General features: G+C 35.4%; 2 protein-coding genes across 2 annotated transcripts in view; both read right to left on the bottom strand.

Annotated features, from left to right (window-relative positions):
* LOC127869751 (intermembrane lipid transfer protein VPS13A-like) overlaps positions 1-9,839 on the bottom strand; it is a 172,802-nt gene extending 162,963 nt beyond the window's left edge. The window contains exon 1 of the mRNA XM_052412411.1: positions 9,689-9,839. Within this exon, the coding sequence (XP_052268371.1) occupies positions 9,689-9,788 (100 nt within the window). The 5' untranslated portion in view covers positions 9,789-9,839. The remainder of the gene's footprint in view (positions 1-9,688) is intronic.
* Positions 9,840-16,387: 6,548 nt separating this feature from the next.
* On the bottom strand, positions 16,388-27,194 carry LOC127867182 (coiled-coil-helix-coiled-coil-helix domain-containing protein 1-like). The gene is made up of 4 exons (XM_052408232.1): positions 26,865-27,194; positions 22,866-22,981; positions 19,362-19,503; positions 16,388-16,560 (listed from the first exon to the last, which is right to left on the bottom strand). Exons 1-4 carry the CDS (start codon positions 27,022-27,024, stop codon positions 16,475-16,477), a joined length of 504 nt encoding a protein of 167 aa, XP_052264192.1. The 5' UTR covers positions 27,025-27,194; the 3' UTR covers positions 16,388-16,474.
* Between the last annotated feature and the right edge of the window lie 469 nt (positions 27,195-27,663).

Below are 27,663 nucleotides of genomic sequence, written 5' to 3' on the forward strand. Positions count from 1 at the left end.
TCTTCTACTGGAATCATTTATTATGTAAAGGTCTCTCTGAACATGTAATTACTTATAATTATTTTACACAACTTTTATGCATAATGATGGAAACAGTGTTTTTATTAATATTATTTTTAGCCTTTATTACCTAAAAAGCTTAAATTGTGTATGTGTTACTTTTCAATATATTCATGTCGTAATCATTTTAATTTGTCTTTTATTTTAAAGAAAACTCAGTTGATTTGTCATTAAACAGTTTATTTAAAAATGTTAATTTTTTAGTTGCTGTACCAGTAGAATTATATAGACTTTACATAATTTGTTTTACATTTGTTAGTTTTGGTATATATAAATATGTTTAACACCATAAGAATAAAAACGTTGGAATGAGTAATACATAAGTATATTGTTTTACATTTTCAGTTAAGTTAGTAGTATTATTAACAAATACTTTAATTGTTCCAGTTTGGTTGAATAGAATGTTAAATAAATTTTTGTTTAAAGGAAATTTTTCTTTCATTTATTTAAGGACCTGTTTAAATGGTAGGCCCTTAACAATACCAACAACAATTACAAATAATTGAGGATTGAGGCCAGACAAGTACTGGGGAATAGTTAAAAGTACCAATACTATGTTGTTGTTTTTTTTTGTTGGTGGATAGATTAATTTGCTGAATTTACTTGTTACAATTTTGTGTGTATCGTATGACTAGATCTACTATGTTGTATTTTGCTGACTAGTCTTGTAGCTATTTTTTGTGGATCGTATGATTTCATTGTTGTATTTTGCTGACTTGTCTTACTTGTTACTATTTTTTGTGTATGGTATGACGTCACTTCATTGTTGTATTTTGCTGACTAGTCTTACTTGTTACTATTTTTTGTGTATCATATGACTACTATGTTGTATTTTGCTGACTAGTCTTACTTGTTACTATTTATTGTGTATCATATAACTATACTATGTTGTATTTTGCTGACTAGTCTTACTTGTTACAATTTTGTGTGTATCATATGACTACTATGTTGTATTTTGCTGACTAGTCTTACTTGTTACTATTTTTTGTAAATCGTATGACTACTATGTTGTATTTTGCTGACTAGTCTTACTTGTTACTATTTTTTGTGTATCATATGACTACTATGTTGTATTTTGCTGACTAGTCTTACTTGTTACTATTTTTTGTGTATCATATGACTACTATGTTGTATTTTGCTGATTAGTCTTACTTGTTACTATTTTTTGTGTATCTTATGACTATTTACTATGTTGTATTTTGCTGACTAGTCTTAATTGTTACTATTTTATGTGTATCGTACGCTATCCAGTTTAAAGAAATGGTTATTTTATTAATTGCCAGGGTTTATAGACCAGTTTTGATAATATGGGTGATATGAGCCATTTATACATGTATGTTTGGTAATTTTCCATGTATACATTTATATGCATGTTGGATACGTTCGTTTTTTTCATAATTCTCTATTTTATTTACATTTGCTGAATATTCTATTACCAAAATACAATACTTAAGTCATTTTGTCATTTAACATTTTGTTTCAATATGTTACTTTTTCAGTTTCTGTACCAGTAGAATTATAGAGTCTGCTTAAATAATTTCTTTTACATTTGTTGTTAGTCAACGTATATATTAATTAACTTTACACCATTAGAATCAAAATGTTGGAATTAGTACTAAATAAGTTTATTATTTTCAGTTTCAAAACAGTAGTATAATTACGAATACTGTGTTCCAGTTTGGTTAAAAAATGTAAAAATAAAATGTTGTTTGAAGAAAATGTTCTTTCATTTATTAAAGAAACTGTTTTAATGGTAGGCCCTTTACACTACCAACAACAATTAAAAACAATTGAGGCTAGACAGGGACTGAGGTATGGTTAAAAGTATGTCGGCACCATGCTGGCTCAAGAAGGTATCGCCTATATACATACCAATGTCGGGCCAACATCGAGCCGTGTTGCACTCCCGATCTTGGGCTGATGTTATTACCGATGTCGGGCTGATATACATACCGATGTCGGGCCAACATTGCGCCGTGTTGCACTCCTGGTCTCGGGCCGATGTAATTACCGATGTCAGGCCAATAATGAAATAAATATCGGGCCGATATCGGACCGATTTGAAATGTTTGCTGGGCAGTGGTGTTGGTTTTGTTTCTACCACAGTAAATATTGAAGGATTTTCATCATAAAAAGGAAATTATCGGATAAAATAAAGTTCAATATGATTGTCCTTAAAATCATTTATCTGATATATGAAGACGTTTTCTAGACGCAAGTGAATATTCATCAAGTACCACGAGACTACCATGTTGCAGGCTATATGTATTCATTTAACAAAAGCAGTACATTGTATGTTTTTGATACAGAAGAGAAAACATGCATGTTTTGGCAGATGAAGGGATGAGAAAACAACATGGCATGAACTTATTTGTAACACATGTCCGTTATAATAATGTTTGAGGCTTGTATTGGAGTAACCATTGAAGTTTTTAAAGAAATAAGCTTGGCAAACAGGGCAAAAAATGTTGGATTTTAACCCTGTTAACAACCCAGATTAGAGAAAAATTAAAAAATAATCTTAACAAAACAATAACAACTTTACTTATGTGACAAAGATGTGTTCTTTCAGTCATGAGTTGGAGCACAACACATGGAGATTTACAATTTACAACACATAGTGAATAGTTATCAGTTTGTTAATAAACCCTACGCCATATGTTTGGTTATTTTGGTGTTTCGTTGTACTTGATATGGGTTGACTCGTTGAGTTACTTCCCTTGTTTTGAATACATTCATTGAAGGTGTTTAATAAACGTTTTGCCGAAGATTATTTTGTCTTTCAATCCTAAGGTTCCTACTTACTACTGGCGTGGTGGCAGCGGCTAAATATGAACAGACGCTTCATTCTGAACAGTAAGGCTATTTCTGAGCCAAAACTTACCGGATTGACGCTGATTTCTCCATTATCAGTGGACTTGTAATCTTAAATATGGCAACACCTGCACCTAAACAGTGGTGCTTGACAAAAAGCGAGATCATAACTTCCTTTGAATCTTGGAGGCAAAATCTTGAATATACCTTGTCGTTTGATGCTAATTTTGCTCCATTCCTCGTTGACGGTTTCACCTGGCTGAAGAAAACTCCAACTCAGGCTCTACGTGGTTTGGTAAATGATGGCGAAAACATCTCACAGGCTTCAAGAAGATCTGCCCAGCAAAAGGTTACTAATCTTGAACTAATGCTTGGTCAGATTGCAAACTATTGCCCAGTGATAAGTAGAAATTCTATCGTGAAAAACTCTACATCAATTCAATTTATTTGGCAGACAATACGCTAACACTTTGGTTTCCAACAGTCAGGTGCTCATTTTCTAGGTTTGAATGACATTAAACTTGAGCCTGGAGAGAGACCTGAAGATCTCTTTCAGCGTATTACAAGTTTTTTGATGATAATTTGTTAAAACGGGACAGCAACATCACTCATCACGGAGTAAATATAGACTCGGACAAGGAAATGACCCCGTCATTTGAAAACATTATTGTTTTAATGTGGTTGCGTGCTATCAACCCTGGCCTTCCTGCTTTGATTAAACAGCGATATGGAACAGAGCATCGATCTAAGACTATTGCTTCTATCAAGCCTGAGATATCTGTTGCCATGGATAGTCTTTTAGATGAGTTGGTTTCAATGCAAGACTCTAAGGTGCTGAGGACAGCTATGCAGAAATCAAAGGACTTTGTCAAAACAAAGCGCAATGGACCTGTTTGTCCATTGTGTAAACAGACCGGCCACCATCGATTTCAACACTTCTGAAGTGCATGTAAATTCTTACCTGAGGCTGACAAACTCTACATGGGCAAAGTAAGACAGACCACAGAAGAGAACTCAAGCGAGGAGGCTGTAGATCTTGACGATAGCTATAACAGTAAAGAGGATCAAAGTAAAAGTATGTTATGGGTTACTCCAGCAACCCGCCGTGTTAGTGCCAAAAGATCCCACACCCTTAAAGTGTTCTATGGGCATAACACCCCCACAATAACTCTTGACCCTGGTGCTGAACTTAACATTATAAAGCTCTCAGTTGCGAAAAAGTTGGGTATCCATGTAATGAGTGCTTTTCAGACAGCCATTCAGGCTGATGTCATGACCCCACTTCCTACCGTAGGTGAGGTACATACCAAGTTCACCAGGGGCTGCAGGCAGCTGACTTTTGATGCATTAGTTGTAGACAAGTTTGATGTGGATGTACTAGGTGGTATCCCCTTCATGTAAGCGAACGATATATCTCTCCGACCATCGAAGCATGAAATCAGGATAGCGTCTGATCCACCAATATTATATGGCCCTTCTGCTTCATCTAGTGACAGTAAACATGCAATGGTTTTACAAAACGTCCGTATGTTTTACGAGTATCTTCTTCCAATACCATTGTGTGGCCAGGGGATTACATTGAGGTACAGTTACCCTCAACAGAAACACCAGACACAATTCTTGCTTTAGAGGCCAGATCTGACTGTGTCAACACAAGCGGTTCCTGGCCCACCCCACAGATAAAAGATGCCATTGATGGAAAGATTAGAATCCTAAATGATTCTGGGATTCCACAAAAGCTAGGCAAGCACGATCATTTATGTCAGGTGCTTCCAACTATCCCAATGGTATTAAAGAACGGTGTGTCTGAAACTACCTTGCGCGAACCAGTATGCATTGAGAAATCCTCTTCAAATAGCATTGATATGGACCCTGACAACATTTTACCCATTAACATAAAAGTTCAATTTTAATCCCTTCATACCCAGTATGAGAGTGTTTTCAATAGGGATGGCATCGAATACCAATATCGGTATTCGAATGTTCGCAAATTCATTCAATCGAATATTCGCATAAAACGGCTGGATTGATTTTATCTTGTTATGTGTTAATTTCCATTGGTTTGTAAGTTATATCCGTTTGCCAAATACGAGGCTGTTTATTAACGTTGCTATCGAATAATTGTATCGCTGTCGACTAATACTATGACCGATACTGTGATCGGGCACAAATAGAATGAAAAACGTCGTGTCATTGAATTTTTTTTAATGATTCCACAGATTTGTAGCAGACCGCGCATATGTAAAACTAAGTTTACACACATTACACGTTGCGGTCTTCTTATCCACAGACCGTGTAAAGTATTCCATACTGCAGAAGGGGCTGGTGGCATTTTCAGATTTGAATTATGATTCCTTGATGATTGTTTAATTTATATTATCTGTTACTTTTGAGTAATTCACATATTTAAATGTCTGTTCAAACTGTGATCACAAAAACATAATTATTATTCGCAAGTAAATTGAAGCCCTTAATTGGCACCTAATTGACAAACAACAGTTCGGGCCCTTTCTTATAGTAAGTATATTGCATTGCGCGATTTGAGTAATTCACACATTTTAATGGCTGAACATTCTGTGATCACAAAACTTAATTATTATTCGCCAGTCAATTGAAACCGTTAATTGGCACCCCATTGGCAAACAACAGTCGGGGCCTTTCTTAGAGCGTGTATATTGCATTGCGCAATCAACACTGATACGGGCCGCGTTATCAGTTTGACACGAAAATCGTCACGTCAAACATGTTACTCCCAAGTTTTGCTTTTTAGTAAGCGGTTTGCAGGTCATTAAATATTGGTGAAATTACATTTGGACAAAAATGCGAATATGCGAATATCATTTTTATTATTCGAATGCTGACCATTCAATCGAATATTCGATTATTCGAATAATTTTGCCATCCCTAGTTTTCAATGGAGACATTTCTGTATATAATGGAGCATGCGGACCTTTTGAAGCAAAAGTTAACATGGGTCCCACACTACCGCCGCAACGTAAAGGAAGAGTACCTCAATATGCAAGAGACAAGCTTGTTGAGTTAAGTTTGATGACCTGGAAGAAAAGGGTGTTTTTGCTTGTCCAGAAGATGTTGAGGTTAGTGTCGAATACTTGAACCCCTCATTTTTAGTTAAGAAGGCGCAGGGCGGTTACTGACTAGTTACCGCTTTCAGTGAGGTAGCAAGGTACAGCAAACCACAACCAGCTTTAATGCCAGATGTAGACACCATTTTGCGCACTATTGCACCGTAACTATTGTAACTGACCTGACCAGTGCTTTTTACCAGATACCCTTAAGTAAGGACTCTATGAAAGGGTGTACGAGTGTATACAAGGACCGCGATGGGAATGCCAGGCTCTGAAACAGCACTTGAGGAGGTCATGTGCCGCGTACTAGGTGAACGTCTACAAGACGGCATTGTAGCTAAGCTCGCTGATGACCTTTATTGTGGTGCAGACACCCTGCCAGCACTCTTTGAAAACTGGAAGCATGTTTTGACAGCACTAGACAAAGCAAACCTCAAATAATCGCCAACAAAGACAATCATATGTCTTACGACAACTACTATCTTGGGTCGGACATGGTCGAATGGCAAACATTCAGCGAGCAAACACAAATTATCAGCTTTGTCTACTTGTACTTTCCCTGAAACTGTCAAGGGTTTGCGAGGTTTTATTGGTGCGTATAAGATCTTGGACAGAGTGATCTCCAATACATCACGCTACCTCTCTCAACTCGAAGACGCTATAGCTGGTCGCCCTGGACAGGACAAAATTTTGTGGAGTGATGAGTAACATAACCAATTTACGGCTGCACAGAAAGCTCTTCTCAACCACAAGTCAATAGTATTACCGAGACAGGACGATCAAATTTGGATTGTTACTGATGGCTCAGTAGTTCAGAGAGGCATTGGTGCCACTATGTATGTTACCCGAAACAATAGCCTACATTTAGCCGGTTTCTTCAGTGCCAAACTACGAAAGCATCAATGACGTGGCTACCTTGCGAGATAGAGGAGTTATCTATCAATGCTGCAGTAAAGTATTTGCAGTCCCTACAATGTTCAATCCAAGTGCCAAGCATGTGTTTTAATAGACAGTTTGCCTTGTGTTCATTTTATTGAGAAGTTGTGCAGAGGTGAGTTTTCTTCCAGTCCAAGAGTCACGTCTTTCTTGTCTACTGTCAGTCGTTATGGTGTGAACCTACAACATCTGGCGGGATCTGTGAATTTGCCTTCAGACTTCGCTAGTCGCGATGCCCCAGAGTGCACTAGCCAGAACTGTCAAATTTGCAAATTTATAAAAGAGACTGAGGAATCTGTTGTGCGCGCTTTGTATGGTGCAAATACTGCAGCCTCGGGGTTTCAACTAAGGCATCCAGATCAGCTTGGAAAGACATTCAGCAAAGCTGTCCAGACTTACGCCGCGTTCATGCTCACCTCAGGCAGGGTACTAGACCATCCAAGAAGCAAACTAATGTTCGGGATGTCAAAAGATATTTGAACGATGTTTCCATTTCAAGAGACAATCTTTTGGTGGTGACGCGAACTGATCCTCTCGTGTCTCCTGTTGACCTCATTGTAGTTCCACGCTCTATTGCTGACGGCATTGTAACTGCGCTTCACATTAAGCTTGATCACCCATCTAAACATCAACTTGTGTTAGCTGTGAAAAGACAATTTCATTTTTTAAACTTAGTTCAGGTTGTTGATCGTGTACATTATGCATGTAATGTGTGTGCTTCCTTAAAGTCTGTGCCTAAGACTATGATTTAACAATCATCCGAAGAAGCTCCTGAAATTGTCGCTGCTTCTTTTGCTTTGGACGTTCTACGCCGGAGCAAACAGATGATTTTAGTTTTGCGGGAAACCGTCAGTTCTTTGACCAAATCTTGTATTATTGACAATCAAAGAGCTGAGACATTACGCAGTGCATTACTCAGTCGTATGGTTGAGTTACATCCTCTTGACGGACCAATGGCAGTAGTTAGGTGTGACCCAGCACCAGGTTTTATTGCATTACAACGAGACGACGTTTTACGCAGATACCGTGTAGTTTTGGATGTGGGTAGAGTCAAGAACCCAAACAAGAACCCTGTTGCAGAAAAAGCTATTCTCGAGCTTGAATCTGAAATAGTTCGACAAGAACCTGGCGGTCATCCACTTACACCACTACAGTTGGCAACTGCTACTGCGCGATTAATCTCTAGGATTCGACATGCAAGCCTTTCTTCTAGAGAAATATGGACACAGAGAAGTCAATTCACAAATGAGCAGATTCCCTTGTCTGATAGGGAGCTTATTTTGAAACAACATGATAGCCGACTCTACAATCATCAGTTTAGTGCTAGGTCTAAATGCAAAAGTTATACTTCAAATGCAGTACCCAATATCAGTGTTGGTGATTAAGTGTATTAGTATTCCGATAGGAAGAAGCATCAATGTCGTGATCGTTATTTGGTTTTGTCTGTTGATAGTGCTAATCTGTGGTGCTTTATAAAAAAATTCATAGGCAATCCATTACGCGCCGTGTCTTATAAAGTCAAGATAAGTGAGTGTTACCATGTTCCTAATCAATCGAGTGTTGAGTCGCGAGTGCCTTTGTATCTCAATTCAGTGGATAGTGATTCCGATGATTTACCGGTAACCCATCTGTATCCTCCATCAACGCAAGTCTTCGTTCCACCTACACTCATCCAGCCCAGTGTTGAGATGGAGTCTCAAATTCCTACTCAGCAAGATTTGAATTCTTATGACAATCCCCTGGAAGCAGAGGTGCTGGTTCCTGTCCTTGACTTGCCTGAAGGACCATGCAGTCAGCACGTTTCTAGGCCCCAACGTGCATGCAAACAGCCTAAGCATTTAAGTGATTATGTTTTCTGGTGAACTTTGTACTCGTGTTTGTTACATTTTGTCTAACATTTACACATCACTTTTTTCTACTATGTACAAATGCATATGTTACTAACTATTATAGTACTATGTAAGTGTTTCAGTTGTAGTCATTTTCAAGTTAATATTAATTAAGTTGTGCTAATATAAGCCTGTTTATCATTATTACTGTTCTCTTTATTTTATTACAAACTTAGTTCAATTGTTTTTTTTACTAGTTTGATGTTCATAGTACATGTACAGAACAGTTAATCACTATTTTACTGAGTCTGAGATTTTTTTAGATAACCTACATGTATATGTATAGACAGTTATTTTCTTAAAATATTCATTATCACTTGCACTTAAACTAATCCTGGAGACTTTTATTAAAGTGTTGGTATGTCCACATAACTATTAACATTTTCATTTCATTATTGCTTCTCTTACACATATAAACCGTTTTATTTCATGTGTATGTTTTTTTGTAGAAAATTTAGATTTTTGTAATGTTACTTAATGGCTGGCACCTTTTATTCTCCTGATTGAGTCATTGATATGAACAATTATGCATATAATATATGATATCAGTCTTTGAGAGGGAGAAAAGAGGTAGCGCCATATGTTTTGTTATTTTGTTGTTTCGTTGTACTTGATATGGGTTGACTCGTTGAGTGACTTCCCTTGTTTTGTATACATTCATTAAAGTTGTTTAATAAACGTTTTTCCGAAGATTATTTTGTGTTTCAATCCTAAGGTTCCTACTAACTACTGGCGCTTCATCTAATATTTCACACATGCAATCAGGCTTCAAAAAACACAAATGAACTAAGCAATTAAGAAACTGTTTAAATCGTTTTCTGAATTTTGCACGTAATTGACATTTGTGTTATCAATCTTTCAATATTAATGATCATTCCTAAGTTAGTGAGACTCGATCCTTACCTCCCCATATCCCGAGTTTCAGTTGCGATTTATCCAACTTTTCAACAAAATCTCCAAGATATTTGTTGATCAAATCGACTACGAGGGACTCAAACACCATTTTGTTAGCCTGACAAGTCGCATCAATCGGACGATCTCAAAGTTGCAGAAAATTATTTACTTCTACAAAACGAAACAACATCAGTTGCAGACTCCATTTTGTTGTCGTCATTTATGCTAATTGAGTGGGTCGTTACCTGTAAGTCAAATCGGCCAAAATTTGCGCAACTGTCTCGATATAAAAAAGGATATCGGTAAAAATCTGGTACCCAAATAGGTAAAACGGTTGAATTACTGTTTTGATCGTATTGATAATCGACGCGAAATATGGCTTACATTACACACGATACATAATGTACTTGTAAATAATCTTAATAATCTTAATCCGTATAAAATTGAATCGTTTGTAAAAGTATGAACATAGTCATGTTTAAACATTAATGTCTACATTTTACATCGCATCATCGGCTTTTGACTACTATGCAAAGAGTGGGTGTTGTAGTTATACCTACCCGACTGCACTTCACATTATGGGTAACTCAAGTGTTGGATTTTTCCCTGTTCAGGTTCTACTGTGAATTTGGAAATGTCTACAATGTCGTGAATAGCATTTGGTTCTTGGTGCTCCGATTGTTTCCTGTATCACTTGTTTCAGCATAAATGTTACACTGACTGGATTGTGATAACGGTTTGTTTCGTGCCTTACAGTTATGTTTGCACCATTTTCATTTTCCGTTCTATGTTCTGTAATTATGTGTTATATATTGTTTCAATGTACTTAATGTGGGTCTTGACTAATTATTTGTAGGCTTTACCTTTTACAGCTGGGTTATAAATGCGAGGTTTCTTTGAAGACATTTTGTGTCTAGTGTACTATTATCTTCCTTGATGATCTTATAAATATATGCAGAGACATAGATCTGCGTCTCTGATATATGTATTTCATGGTAGAGGTTTTTGTGTAAGATTTAGTCAAAACTAGTGTGTACCAGATTTTGTTTTAATGATGTGGCCTTTAAGGTATATTTGTACAGTCAACTTTAGCAAACTGCATTTCTTTAAATGGAAGGTTATGCTCCACCTCTTTTCTAACTATAGAAAACTTCTGATGTCGTTTTCTAGGACATAAACGTCGTCTATATTTAATAAGCCTGTTCATAATTCACGTGTCTGCACAGAGCCTAGTATTTAAGGAGACTCGATGAGAGAGCAGTTTTTATGATCACGAAAGGAAAGGAAATTAACTAAAATAACATCGAAAATAACAGTATCAAATTCAGTGATATCGCTAAGAACCAAAATGTCTGATGTGTATTGCTTTGAAATATGTAAAACAGCATGACAAGGTGGTTTTAGTGACCATAAGAGTTGTTTCAAATGATAATTATAGCGACTGGTTAATAACTTTTTTTAATGGCATTAAATTTACTAACTGACCAAACAGAGGCTATTTTCTATTTCAAGTATATTGCGGATTTTAAATTCAAAAGTGACCCGATAAATTTATGTTTTCACATAATGGCGCAATACACGCTTTCAGCTGAATGAAACATATACAGCCACTTGATGAAGTTCTTGGATGAAAACAAGCTTCTCTCCGATGCACAGCACGGATTCCGGAAGAGGAGATCATGCGAGTCACAACTCATCAACACAGTACAGGATCTCGCAGCAGGGTTGAGTAACAAGCAACAGATTGACGGGATACTACTTGATTTTTCTAAAGCATTCGACAAGGTGCCCCACCGACGTCTTTCAACAAAGTTGCACCACTATGGTGTGCGCGGCAAGACTCTGGGGTGGATTAACAGCTTCCTATCGGATAGACAGCAGCAAGTTGTACTTGACGGCAAGGTATCTGCACCAGCCCTTGTTACATCAGGAGTCCCTCAGGGTACCGTCCTCGGGCCTCTCCTGTTCTTGGTCTACATAAATGACCTCCCAGGTAGAGTCTCATCAACTGTACGCCTCTTCGCCGATGACTGTCTACTATACAGGACCATAAGATCGGCAGATGACACCAAGGCACTTCAAGATGACCTCGACCAGTTACAAGTATGGGAGCGGGAGTGGTTAATGGACTTTAATCCGGACAAGTACGAAATGATCCGTATTACCAACAAGCGGAACATCACACCTGGCTCATACAACATCCATGGCCAAACACTTAAACAGACAGATAAAGCCAAATACCTTGGTGTGACCATAGACAGTAAACTTACGTGGAACAGCCATATAGACATCACCGCTGAAAAGGCAAACTCAACATCAGCCTTCCTTCGTAGAAATCTGGCAACCTGCCTTACAGACATCAAGGCAAAGGCATACACATCTCTTGTAAGACCCCAGCTTGAGTATGCGGCATCTGTTTGGGATCCCAAAACCCGATCCAACATCAACAAATTGGAGTCTGTCCAACGAAGAAATGCCCGCTTCTGCACAGGCGACTACCGATACACCAGCAGTGTCACTGCAATGATGAACAAGCTCGGTTGGCCAACGCTTGAATACAGACGCCAAACGGCAAAAGTGGTCATGGTGTACAGGATCGTAAACAACCTGGTGGACATCGATTCCAGGAGTGTACTCATACCAGCAGGAGTGCACACCAGAGGCCATGCAAGCCGCTTCATAGTGCCATTTACGACCGTCAATGCCTACCAGTTTTCCTTCTTCCCGACTGGAATACGCCTCTGGAATGGTCTCCCAGAACAGGTGGTCATTTCCCCATCCATAGATGTCTTCAAGACTAGGATGGGGGAGCTGTGCATATAACTCTGGAGCAAAATGTTTTTATCCGGCTTTTAACCATTGTTCTTCCCTTCACACGTGTACATAGTTCACAATTGTGCGACAATGTCCCAGACGGGCCCAGCACATTAACCGAGAGATAGAGATATAGATAGCACACTAAGCGCGTACATAGTACTTATATACAACTTTTTTCAAGTAATGTAAAATACCAGTCGTGATATTTTAATCAATATAAACTAATAATTGTAAAAAATACGGTATTTTAGAACTTTTCTTTTCTTCGTCAATCTGGTTGACAGCTCCTTTAAACCTTAAGTTGTACGAAATAATTATTAATATTACAATAATAAAATATGCATTTTAGTTAATACTTTAATAACATTGTCCAACATTATTAAAATAAGAACGTGCGCTAAGGTTCTTCGTGAATTTATGAAATAATACATTGTAAAGCATGAATAATTAAAATATTTTTTTAAGTATTTTGTTAAAAACGCTATTTCTTTAGTTACAATCTATGAAATATTAAGTATAGAATGTAATGCACGGTACTTACTTGTTTCGCATATTCTGTGTTGCCATTTATGGCAACTTTATCGCATTCAATAGCTTGCCGCCTTGGACTTAAACGCATTGAACACAATATACAGGATAATCCATCACAAAAAAATACGTATGTATTTACTTATACGCATGTAGTCCGTAGCACAGATATGTGGATAATCATAACCTATTCTTTATTTAGTCGATTTATATACATAACTATGAAACTTCTGAAATAACCGCATGCAACAAACATCATACACTTTTTATTTTTATTTTCTTTAATTTAATTTAAAACTGATTATAAATGTGTAACTAATTAATTAATTACAAGCTAAATTAATTTTAATTGAATCTTGTGCGGTATACAACACATTTTACACCATTATCCGTGCTGTGACAAACATTAAACAACAACTGATTAATCATCATACCAATTAACTTTATTTGATTAGTGTTTGGCCATTTTAATTATTGTTCGTGGTATATACCCCGGTAACACCTTGTAGCACATACTTCGACGGGTCTCACTAAAACGCTTACGGAATTTGCATACAATATAGATAACGTTGAAAACTGCATACGATATGAACAAAGAAGGAAATTGCAGACGGTAATCGCTGTCCGTTATTATGGTGTTTATTATGGTTTAGTTGTTTTAATTTTTTTTATGTTAAAAATACACGATGGATACTTAAATTTTGATGTGATATTAAAAACATGGCTCGAAAATGAGATATTGACTCATTTCAATCGTTTCGTATGAAAGTAATCGAACGTGAATACCACTTCTTACTTGTATGTCCAGCTTATACCACAAACAGAAAACAATATTGAAGTTGTAATAAGGTAATTACATTAATTCACGTTTACATTCTATGTCTCAGTCCTCATTTAAAAAACATTTTTAGAATCGTTCGCGAGACAAGTTAGAACTTTATTGTTAGTATTTGTTACCTAAAGAATAAATGTATGCATAGTAGGTCGGCTATAATAGATTTTGTTGATGTATATAGATGTGTAGATTTCGTTTTTACTAAAAGGCATATATATTCATTCGATTTGAATTGTTTATTTATTTATTTTGTTAATAATTTCAATTAATATTCCACATATTTTGCGTCAAGAAAGAAATTAAAACAATTTTTATTTTTTAATGATAATTTCATTTATAATTTTAATTTCATTTCAATTATTTTTTTGCATATTGATAAAACTTAAAAGTTGACAAAAAACATTTATCAATTTAATTGCATAAGCAATCATAGAAAAAAAGTTCTTATTGACAGCATACACTTAATTACTACTACCCCGTCTTTCATTATCGAGTGAAGCCATTGACTAGCACCCGCATCAATGCCCGGTTTTATGACCTTTATCGGGTTGTAAAATACATGTGTCATGTGTCACTGGATTAACAAATTAATACGGCAATAAGATTAATCCCCGTTTGCATTCCATATCGCAGTTCGCACTTAAAAACCATTTTTACAATATTTCGCTATATAACCGACAATATACAATAATTGAAGATAGCAAACAAATAATAATCATTTACACCTTTAATCAAACGCAATATTGAACAAACAAACCGACAATAGATTCAATTAAAAGCCTGCACAATTTAACAATTAAACAATAATGAATTACATACATTGGTAACAGTTGTTCAAACGATAATGGTTTTCAATTAATTTCATTTAATCATCCATAACCAAAAGCAATACAAAGAAAACCGACAACACAATATATCATTTTAAACACCTTTATTCAATTATAATCAAAATATATTGTCACCAAACGGACGGCTAGCTAATTTAACACCCGCTGTAATCAATTAAGTTTTAAAGAAAAGGTGTGATGAAATACAGGGCCGAATAAACCTGGTCGATTTGGGGCCGAATAAACTTGGGGCCGAATCAGCCTGAAATTTCGGACTGGGCCGAAAAAGCTTGGGGCCGAAAGAGCCTGCTACCAAGCTTCTGACCAAGTTTCATTAAGATCGGACAATACATGTGGCTTCTAGAGTGTTTATGAACAAATGTGGACGAACGGACAGACGACGGACAAAGACCAGTCACAAAAGCTCACCTCAGCAATCAGGTGAGCTAAAAAATGTTGGTTCGGATTCGCAATTTTTCGTTTCAAATATGATATTTGTAAGGAAACAGTAATACTGAACATTTACCATGCTCTAAAATAGCCATTTTAAGCATCTTTTGACGATTTAAAAACCTGAAAATTATAAAGCGTTGCAACACGAAACATTGAATAATTTGGAGAGTTCTGTTGTTGTCGTTATATTTTGTAAAACTATGAGAATTGCTTATATAAAGTATAAAATACATTCTTCATTGTATGAGCACGGATGGCCGAGTGGTCTAGGTGAGAGGAATTTTACTCCAGGGGTCAGTGGTTTGAGTCCTGTTGAGGGATACATTTTTATTTTTTATAACTGTATTCTTGATTTGTTAACTGGAGCTTTTTATATCCAATGTTACTAATTATCAATATAAAGCATTTAAAGACAAACTTCAACACATGCCAAAATCTGTGAAAAGGCCCCTTTAATCTGCAGTGTGATTTTTTTCAAGATAAATCATAGTTGCTGCATTAATATATAGGATTTGCGACTCGCTTGGCTTAATTGGAGTCTAAACACATTGTTTTGTCTGAATGAATAGATTATAATTTGATATAATGTATTTTGTATTGAATTAAAATGTATTATATTGCAACTTTCTTGATCATAGATGCACCTAAATAGTATACCTCACACTAATCATACAGGTTTTACTATCTGTTTAATCGTGTCACCTTTAAGTGCATCATTAGAAGATCTTGATAATACAGTGTTGTCATCTATAGGTAGTTCAAACCAAACTAGTAGCAGTGGTTGCCATCAAATAAAAAGTAATATTGCATAGGAGACATCCGGTGAATTAATATCTTATTCTTGTTTGCCCACACGAAACACACACAAATTCCACGACGCACATTTCGTACAAACGACACCAAACACCAATATTATGGTCACGTAGAAAGTTGACTCTCCAAAACCTCCCCGTTCTTCAAAGGTGTTTCAATAAGAAGACAGGTGTTAGATCACGACTTTTAATCGTTTGCGCAAGATAAGTGCTGGTCAAGATCGAAAATACACCAACAAGCTCTATATGTCGGGGGTATAATAAGTATATAGACATGTACAGGTCGCCCTTAGGCATGATTATAAGACATTCCCAGCGAAAGTATAAGTTAATATAATAAGGCATGTCAATCCCAGTGCAATATATTGCTTTGTGATAAATGTCCACTTATTGGACACCATTCACTCCATTATGTAATGAGAACACATCAAGCATATTCTATTTTAATTTTTATTGAAATTTATTTTCTAAAACAAGTAAATTAAATGTTGCATGAAAACCTTCTTTAATTTTAGATGTCCATTCAGATGTTCTTGTACATAGTGTTCACTTCATCAGTTGCTTCCTTCTTTCGGAATACAATAGGTTCTTTCATTTCTGCGCCATGTGCTGAAATATAATTCAAGCTACAGCAATTGTTTGAAACCAAAAGAGAGCCAGTGTTATCCTATATGGCTCACATCATTCAAAAGAGAGCCAGTGTTATCCTATATGGCTCACATCATTCAAAAGAGAGCCAGTGTTATCCTATATGGCTCACATCATTCATAAAGAGAGCCAGTGTTATCCTATATGGCTCACATCATTCAAAAGAGAGCCAGTGTTATCCTATATGGCTCACATCATTCAAAAGAGGGCCAGTGTTATCCTATATGGCTCACATCATTCAAAAGAGGGCCAGTGTTATCCTATATGGCTCACATCATTCAAAAGAGAGCCAGTGTTATCCTATATGGCTCACATCATTCAAAAGAGAGCCAGTGTTATCCTATATGGCTCACATCATTCAAAAGAGGGCCAGTGTTATCCTATATGGCTCACATCATTCAAAAGAGGGCCAGTGTTATCCTATATGGCTCACATCATTCAAAAGAGAGCCAGTGTTATCCTATATGGCTCACATCATTCAAAAGAGGGCCAGTGTTATCCTATATGGCTCACATCAGGGCCAGTGTTATTCTATATGGCTCACATCATTCAAAAGAGAGTCAGTGTTATCCTATATGGCTCACATCAATCAAAAGAGGGCCAGTGTTATTCTATATGGCTCACATCATTCAAAAGAGGGCCAGTGTTATCCTATATGGCTCACAGTGTTATCCTATATGGCTCAAATCATTCATAAAAATTGGTATACGAGCATATGCTGATAATACATAAAACTGTTTAAAAATTAGCATAAAATGTATGATCAGAGGTTATTAAACAAAATCATATTCAAATGCCAGTAGCAATTTCCTTTTTCGCAACAGTCATAGTCAAATGAAATCTGCATGTTCCATTTTCATTTAGAAAAGAAGACAATTTGTTAAGGTCATGAAGTAAGAAATAAACAAAAAATATTGCATAGCGACAGAATCAGGATTTCAAAGTTGTTAATCCATCAGGCCCAAAATGCAATCCTTAGCTAGATCTGAAAGAAGGCTACCACTGCACAAAATTTCCGAGCTAAACGGCAATAAAATCTAAAGTCATCTAGCAGAAACATTTTTTTCTATTTTTAAAAATATTTTCCTTGAGCTTTGCACAACTGGCCAAAAATTGAAAATCATGCAAGATGAACACATAAGCAATGTACATAAATCATGCAAGATGAACAGATAAGCAATGTACATATAGTATTACAATATTTCCGATCGCACTCTAAATACTGAGCAAAAAACGTTTTTTGTGTATTATCAGTGACCTTGAACCTGAAAATGACAGGAAGGCACAAACTATACTCCCATGCTTGGTCTGCATGTAAGCTACCTTTATATAATACATATGCACATTACCCCCATATCAACTCAAGTTCTTGAGCAGCTACCGTTGTTCTAATTTTAGTTACATTGTCCTTATCCCATGATAGGTCTCCATGCAAACTTGTTTCTGTCTTTAGAAACATTGACCATGGCCTTCACCTGAACTGCCTCAAATTCATCCACAAGATAGGTCTTTGAGTAAGCCACCTAGTCACACTAATTTCAGTACATTGCCTTCTCAAGTTGTTAAGAGGAAATATTTGTTCTATTTTTATTAACAGTAACCTTACAGTGACAGTCCATCGTTGTTTTGTATATAAATCATATAGTGAGAAATAAACTTTACATAAATTCATTGAAATTAATTTTGTATCGAGGTTGACATCGAAAACCTGGTCAAAATCGCTTTTTAATCGATAAAATAATATATAAATGATCATAAATACTTGCAAACGGCGAAAATCATAGCAGCGTCGCAAGCTTTGCAAATTATATCTTTATTTAGCTTTTGCTAAACATTATTTGCATATGGAAGATAAATACATAGATTTAGCAAAATCCTAGCATTGCATCTCAGTTTCCGTCAGTAACAAATGTATTTGCATGTTCTTACCTTCTCTCCGCTAAATTCGCTCGTATCCGCAATTTTGTTTGTTTAAGTTTGAATTCATGTGTCGAATCATGAATATTATTATTAATTAGGTCGTTTTCGTACTTTACCGTACTCAACCCTAAAATAAAAATCGCTATACATTGTTTTCAACCAATTTCAACCGGATTTTCGGTGATATCCTCAATAAAAACATGTTTTCTTATCATTCTTCCCATATATATAGCTATGGACTGTCACTTTAACCAAACTAGTTCCAAATAAAGCCTCAAGCTAGATGTTCGTGATGCAAGCTTGCATTATCAAAAGTTGTATCAAGACTGCACAATCCAAACTAAATATATTGATTGGAAACCACCTGTTTGCTGCCATCATCCAGGCCCTGAGCCATACCCCAATCTGCATATAATATCCAGGATTTTCAACAATTGAAAAATTGATAAATTACAGAACATTATACTGAAACAAAATCTGGTATAAATTTGCAAAGTAAAGCGTTTGAGTAGAGGCAGCTTGAACAAACCTTGAATTTAACCCATTTAAGCAAACAGCGCAGACCCAGATGAGACGCCGCATGATGCGGCGTCTCATCTGGGTCTACGCTGTTTGCAAAAGCCTTTTTTCTAGACCCTAGACATAAATGGGTTAAACATACATAAATGCTATTTTGCTACTTAGAAACATAATTTTATCAGGTAAGACATAATTCCTAACAAAGTCATTTGAATCTCTGTACTTTAACACATATAGGCACACAAAAATACAAAAGATTCAACACACGTGTTTAATAATTTAGTAATATTCACCAAGAAGAGCTCCCCTACCCCTCTACTTACAATGTGTAATGGTGATTTCATAGGGAGGTTGTGGGTACATTCTCAGCAGCTTGTTGGCTATGGTGGGGTTGAGCCTTTCTTCACCTTCCACGGCTCCAAGTTCTGTTTGCTCAGCCACTTTCATACGAGCCTCAATTTGAGCCTGACATATTGATACAAAAGCTCTATTGGAGAATCAGATAACTCCCCTGAGTGAGCATAACAAAAACTTGAGTCTCAGTAAAACTCAATTTAAGCCTTCATATCAGACACAAGGGCTCCCACTGGATTTATCAAGTGCGTGAATGCGCAAAACATAATTTCACTAAAGAAAGCACAGAACCACTGCACAATTAAAGAGTGGATATCAGAATAGCTGAAATAAGTCCGCCAAAAAAGAATCATCATCATTCTCTTTATAGTAATCATTCTCTTTATAGTAATCTATGTTGTCTGACTTCAAGGCAACCTCCTTGGTAAATGATTCAATATGACTTTAAGGAACAAGCAACTTTTTTTAATAGAAATTTTCAGATTAACATAATAGTTTTTCAAAAGATTAATCCCATGACTTGTGTGTGTTTTTGTGTATGTTTCTGTTATTTTTTTCGTCTTTGGACAAATATTCATCTATCAGCTATTCAAAGCTTAACTACATAAAGTAAAGACACACCAAAGCCTAATAAGATATTAAGATGTGTAATTGCATCATTGCAAATGACTCTATCTGTTAAGGCAATTGTATACATTATGTTCATAGCAATTGAAGCCAATTAATTTTTAATAATAAGCTCCACATATAAAGATGATTAATCACATCCGGCATCAGGCAAATGACGGTACAAAGAATTCATTCAAACGAAAGAGCTCTCTAACATATCACTAACATATCATGTTAAACACACTTTAAAGGACATAACCCTATCAGAAATTATCTAATTTATCAACTTCTTGCTTTATTCCCTATTAATACAGTGTTTGATTTATGACATATACAGGTGAATCTTACAAAAAAACGAATTATTATATATTAATTAGTCAAAACGATATAAAATTAATTGTTTTGTTTATAACTTACATGTTTTCATACTAAGGAATTATTCTAGATTTATTGTAAAATGCATTCTTTTTTTAAATGAAGATTTTTGAAATTTTAATGTGTGTTCATGTTGAACAAAAATTGATTGAAAGATGGCACACACAATTTGTTTGAAGATTTAACATTTTTTACCAAAGATACTATTTCATGAAGAGGAAAAAACATACCAACCAAATTATGAGTCAGTACAAATTTCATTTTAAAATATATATATATATCATAAAAAAATAACAATTCATAAAGATGAAAACATTTTAAAATAAAATTACCTTTCAATTAAGATTGTTGTTTATTTAACATACAAATTACATCAAAAGCATATTACTCAGTATAAAATATGACTGAAATGCAAACTTAAAAAAAAAACATGCAGAAACTGGCAGACAGGAAGTAGAATTTCCAGCATAGCTGTGAAAAATGATTAGCTGATTCCTGCAATAGGAATATTGTTAATTATTACAACCAATAAAACTTCATCTGGGAATTGTAAGTGACCCCGTGACCTAGTTTTTGACCCGACATGACTCATATTTGAACTTGACCTAGACATCATCTAGATACAACATCTGACCAAGTTAGGTGAAGATCAGATGAAAACAACTTGAATTAGAGACAGGGTTCCCAGCTTTTTGTATGAACAAAATTCCCTGATGTTTTCCTGATTTTCTCCCTGATGGAAAATAAAAATTCCAGGATCATAATTTCGACCTATTTCATGTTAGACACACTCAATAAATAGCTGTTGCAAGCACAACTAAGCTACATGTATACTACAAAGCCACCATAGCCATGCAGAGGAATCAATTTGCTGTTTTAATTGAATGGACTTTTCGACACAAGTCGGGAAAGTCTGACCAAACAAAATTCCCTGATTTTTCCCTGATTTCAGAAACTTTTCCCATTTTCCCTGATTGGAAAAGGTCTTTTTCCAGGTTTTCCCTGATTTCCAGGTTGGCTGGGAACCCTGACAGAGCGGACCTGACAAAAAGTGGAGTATCTTGGTAGGGAAGCTGCCAACAAAATCTCATTTAAATTAGCTTTACAGTTCTTATCAAATCAAATTAATTGATTTATCATACACGTAGCAATCAAAATGTGCTTCTTGTTACTAGGTCAATTATTGACTGAACAATCATTTAGTCACAATGACCAGAAATATTCCACCATTTTGTGGATTCTGCAAATAAAGTTTAACCCATTTATGCCCAGTGGATTCTCCCATACTTCTAAATAGAATTAATTTATTTCCAAAATTAGAGATGTCTAGTATATTTATTTCTATATTTAGAATATTTCTTACAGAAATGCCTTTAAGCGAAAAGTGCAGACCCTGATGAGACGCTGCATCATGCGGCGTCTCATCTGGGTCTACGCTGTTTGCTTAGGCCTTTTTTCTAGACGCTAGGCATAAATGGATTAAAAGAGTTAGCTCAGAAACAAATTTCAATAGAAAATGACCGATAAGTAATAGAAAGGAGTAAACTCCCTTAAAGGTCATTGTAGCAAAACGACCTGAAAATATGCACATGTCCAACTTAATTTATTGAGATGCTGTTTATAAAGTTTTATTAATTTGTCAGACATTTAATGCATGCTTATACCATATGAATATCTTGGACATTTATACTGACTTATCGAATGAAGAACTTAATTTTTTTTTACAGTTTTTTTATATTACTTTTTAACGAATAAATTACTCAAACTTAAATAACTAAAAACTTCCAGCCTGAGAAGTCCGGTATTAATAATTGCTCAAAGAAAAAAACAGCGCTTCGTAAATAATTGCATTTTTGAGAAAGTACATGTATTGGAAAATTAGGCTCAGGAAGTTTACTGTATACATAGGCATTTTTCAGTTAGTTTTGACTCTAACTCTGGGAAATTAATTTTTGCTTCCATGGCAAGATCATTCATTACGGAATATAAAAAGTATGTTTATGGCGTAAACGGGAACACTGATACATGTACATTAAACCAAATTGTTTTCAAATGTTATCAGTTTTTGCAAAGGCGGTTATAAATGGAAGTAGAAACTTTCTAGTACCAGAGCCCTCAATTCATTTTAGGGGAAGCGAGTCGCTACCCTCATGAGGGGGAATTTTCGTGGCGTTTCCCTTTTTGGGGGATTTTTTTACTTACTTTCTCATTATTACATTTGTACATGTTTGCACTATATTCATTTCTTTTTTCATAATTACATATGTTTGACATGATTAAATTGAAATAGAATTGAGATATAATAATCATGAGACACATCTATAAAAAAAAAAAAAAAAAAAAAAAATTGAATCAGTGGAATTTTTACCCCCAAAAGGGTTAAAAAGTATACTTTTCAGGTGGGGGACTGCGGCCGAAATTCGGCCGCAGATTTGATAGATTGAGGGCCCTGAGTACATAGGTGATAAAGACTTCACTTTCCGACTTGCCTTTTGTGTTGCTAAGCATGCTGCAAATTTGCCATGTTCTTCCATGCATGTGTTCTCCTTGAATTCATTTTTTTTCCAACATGACATCAACTGTTGTAGTATATCCTGACACGCATCTGTAAACAAGAACAAATGAGTCGTGTTCTGAGAAAACTGGGCATAATGCATGTGCGTAAAGTGTCGTCCCAGATTAGCCTGTGCAGACCGCACAGGCGTATCAGGGACGACACTCTCCGCCTAAAATGGATTTTTGCTAAGAGGAGACTTTACAGTACTCGAGCTGGCGGTTTCTTAAAAACTGGCGATCACTCGAGCATTAAAGGAAGTCCCTAACAGTTTCCTTTAATTTCTATATAAAAATACCCGCAATAACTCAAACATGTGATTTTCGATAACTCGAGGATGTGTGCTGGTCCCTGAAATTCATTTCACACATAATTAACTGGCAAGTATTCGAAGACACCTTCTCGTCTGGTCGGTGCTAAAAATATTCGAGTTGTGAAAACAGCCCAATCAAGCAGACAAAAAACGCTTGATTAGGTGTGAAGTTAGTTGCAGTTTGAGAAACACTGCAAATTGTCATCCTTTGAGATGCAGACAAAAAGCTACACAGTTTTAATAATAATTAAATAATTACCAGCAATCGGTAATTATGATAAAATATATGGTATTAAAGAGAGCGTAGCAGATAATACATTGGAATCTGTGTAGTGATCATGTTGTATTTCCAGGGTTTTTTCATGCGCATGTACATACCTTGTGTGCTATTTTAAATATTTTCTATTACATATGTTTTCTGTTTGTATGTTGATTAAATTAAATGAATGAACGAGCATTCTAATTTGTCAGTTTAGTATACTGAAAAATCAGCGAATTCTACAAAGCCTTTTCTTTCCCAAGCACTGTCTTACATGTAAATAAAGCGTTTGCGGCCAGAAGTTAAGCATCACCAACCAAAACAATAAAATAAGTAATACCATGGATTACTCGAAACCTGCTATTACTCGAGCATCGAGGTCAGTCCCGTGCGACCTTGAGTTATCGCAGTTTTACTGTATTTAAAAGAAAAATCTCATAAAAGCGTAAAGTGTCGCCCCTGATTGGCCTGTGCAGACTGCACAGGCTAATCTGGGACAACACTTTACGCACATGCATTATGCCCAGTTTTCTCAGAACGCGACTTAAATTGATGTTTGAATGATTTTTTTAAAGAGAATATAAAAACAGAGTTAGTAATATCTTACAACAATCAGTTGAACTAATGGACATACATTAAAAGAAGCAGTTGAGGTTGTTTGTGATTTACTGCTTTGAACTAAGTTTAGGGCTACACAACACAAATAAACAAAGTAAATTGTGTAAATATACCTCTGCAAATTTAGCACTTCTTTTGTAAAATTATCATTGCCTGTTTTATCTTCTTATTAACACAATCTATAAAATAATATTCATGCATTTACATTTTTCCTTTTGATTTTCTATAAAAAGTCAAAAAGTAAATATTCTAGAATTTGCCAATCAAACACTTTATATGTACAACAGATAACCCTTTCCCACTTAGAAGCAAAGTGAAAATGGCTATGTGCAAACAGCATAAAACTAGAACAGCCTGCAAGTAGCTCGCAGTGTGTTCAGGTTTTGTGCTGTTTGCTGCTCATCAGTATCTATTAGGTTTGGAAATGAAGCCTTAAAAACTTGAATCTACTAAGAAAGCAGGCTTGGCGAAATTGGAAAAACTATACCGGTCATCCGGACAGGCATTTCAGAAAATGTGCCGGTCCGGAAAAAATTTAGCCGGACCGAAAAAAACAACTATGTACATTAACATAAACCCTTTATTTTAGCTCGACAAACCACTGCCAGTGCTTTATCCTAATAAGATAACAGTTTTTCGGTGTTCATCAATTCGTCTTGATAGTCTGGACAATCTTCTTCAATTCTTCTTAAATTTCCATATCTTCTTCAGTGTCACACAGTTAAGCAATCTCCTTTTCCTTTTCGATTAAAATTGCAGTTAACGGACACTAACTTGTACAATGTAAAATGATGACATTTTTGGAGACGAGTGCATGTTATAAAGATATCACTAGAACATTGTTTATATTTTTATAAACAATGTTTTAAAGCCATGCTTTATAAAGAAATTCATATTTTAATGTCCTTATCTACTCGAAAAATATGTCAAAGCTATCAAGATCTTTTTTGTTAGAATGCAGTTGCCGATTTTGCGACTGAGTTTGAAGAAGGTGTTGTGTAACCATTTGGATTTGCTAATTGTACGTAACAAACTTATTGCTAACATCAAAACAATGAGGGATTTCATTTTCATGATGTAGTAAGGGATTTGCTCTTCGAATTTTTAACTTTGAAAAAAATATGATTTGTTTGCATTCATTTCACATTTTGTCGGTCGCCAGGACCGACACTCTTGTTAAACCTGCCGGACCAAATGGAAATCTGCCAGTCAGGACCGGCGGACCGGCAATTTCGCCAAGCCTGAGAAAGGTCTTAAACTAAATATAACTTTCTAAGGGACAACAAATGTGTGAAAATACGTATCTAAACTGATAAAGGGATAACCAGATAACAAAGTCTCATAAAGGGATAACCAGATAACAAAGTCTCATAAAGGGATAACCAGATAACAAAGTCTCATAAAGGGATAACCAGATAACAAAGTCTCATAAAGGGATAACCAGATAACAAAGTCTCATAAAGGGCTAACCAGATAACAAAGTCTCATAAAGGGATAACCAGATAACAAAGTCTCATAAAGGGCTAACCAGATAACAAAGTCTCATAAAGGGATAACCAGATAATAAAGTCTCATAAAGGGATAACCAGATAACAAAGTCTCATAAAAGGATAACCAGATAACAAAGTCTCATAAAGGGATAACCAGATAACAAAGTCTCATTTGCAATCTGACATGGATCTGAAGCTGATGATTTATGGATTTGTTACACTTCAAATCATGTTACCAGCATAGTAATAATATAATGGAGCCTCGCTCAGGCTAATCAGGGACAACATTTACTGCCTAGACTGGATTGTAATAAAAAATTATACCTCCTTTAAAAAAATACCATACAAGCGGAAAGTGTCTTCCCTGATAAGCTTAAGCAGACGTTACGCACATACATTAAGCCTGGTTTAGTGAGATTTCTAAACAGTTTAATGCACTAGAATACTCCAAGGTACCATGATCAATTTAGGGTGTTAAAAAAATTTTAATACATCCTATCAAATACAAGATACAAGGCCACCATAATGCCTTCTTCTGATTAGTTCATATTTAAATCAATTTTATGACATGGCGACAAGTCAGTGATTGTTTTGCGATTTAAGCAGAAGTTTAACTGAAGAATTTGTGCCTTTCTAACTTCAATTCGAAGATATTTGAGATAAAAATGGACTTCTGAACTAAAATATTGTGAGTTGGTAATGTTATTTTGCAATTTTACGCAAACTGATGAAAATTTAAACTTTCTGGTGTCCACCACATAATTGACTTTTCCTCCATAAGACGCTCCAAAGAATTTAGCCCATATAAAAAGGATCTCTAAATTCCTTGCGCGTCTTATAAATAATTCTAACTAACTGACAGACGGAGTGCAAACCATAATTCCCCTCCAGTTTCACCGTTAGGGGACAATAAAAATCATGGTTATTTTCAAGCACTGTTTGATTTTTTCGTTAAGACATTCAATTAAACTAAACAAACTCAAATATTGTTAGAGTCTGAGTTTTACAACATTTAATGACTAAAAAATCTATTCATGCTGGCAGCAAGAGATGTTTCTGTCAGATTTGACAAGTATGTCAAGCAGGTTTGTTTATAACGAAAATCCAGAGGGCGCTTATGAAAAACTGTGAGTTAACCCAGCCCACGAGTTAACCAGGTTTGAGTAAAGTTAGTTTTGTTTTTTGCAGAAAGGTCAACATAAAGTTATTAAGAAGTCAACATATAACAATAAAACTGCTCGATTAATATCGTACCATTTCCTAGGCGGACATTTTTGACAGCAACCCTGTCTCTAAGAACAGTTTCGCGAATAATCATCCTATGTTTGTATGTAGTTACATTGTTGAGAGTGGTTTTGAGAGCAGGGGCATTTCTGGAAGATTTCCGACACAAGACTTCTGTTAACCTTGGCATTATTGAAATCTTCAATAAATTTAAAGTCAATAATGTTTGTGTTAATTCTTCAAATAAATTTAAATTCCATTAACATATTAATTTAATTCAGATAAAATTGTGACATTGACATTTAACATCGCGAAAACATGCGATACTTTACATAACGATTTGCTCTACGGCAAATTCATGTTTATTCGGCGGATTTCATTTTATATAAACATCCACATTACAATTCTCCACTAAAGTAATAAATTAGGAGTAAATTCTGTCCCACGTGTATATTTTCCTGTGATGTTGCTGGAAAACATTTTTGCTGCTTTGTATTTTACTAGAGTGTCATTACGTTCTTAAAACATACAATAAGTGATGTTTCGTGTGCTTTTTTCAATAAAGTCCAGCATGCAAAGGTGCTATTTAAACGCTCTTTCAATGTCCCCAACCACCTAAGAAATCACAAGATGAAAAAACTCCATTAAAAGTATGAATAAAGTTAAAATAACTTAGTGTATACATCAAATTCTATAAAAAAAAATATTTTATTTTTGAAATTATACATGTTGAAAAAAATGTCCCTGAACCATTGAACAGATACGTTACCAAAGTTCAGAGCTACTTGAATAACAATAGTATAAGCCTTTTGATTATTAAAACTGCCCT

This window comes from Dreissena polymorpha, chromosome 2 (assembly GCF_020536995.1).
Source record: "Dreissena polymorpha isolate Duluth1 chromosome 2, UMN_Dpol_1.0, whole genome shotgun sequence".
Classification (NCBI taxonomy): Eukaryota; Metazoa; Mollusca; class Bivalvia; order Myida; family Dreissenidae; genus Dreissena; species Dreissena polymorpha.

What these genes read in the sequence shown, in the direction of transcription:
- LOC127867182 (XM_052408232.1), bottom strand. Translation starts at nt 27,024, where the DNA reads ATGCCAAGGTTAACAGAAGTCTTGTGTCGGAAATCTTCCAGAAATGCC. An exon ending in AAATGTCCGCCTAGGAAATG is followed by an intron (nt 22,982 to 26,864) that starts GTACGATATTAA and finishes TCTTGTTTACAG; the next exon opens with ATGCGTGTCAGGATATACTA. An exon ending in CATGCTTAGCAACACAAAAG is followed by an intron (nt 19,504 to 22,865) that starts GCAAGTCGGAAA and finishes TCAATATGTCAG; the next exon opens with GCTCAAATTGAGGCTCGTAT.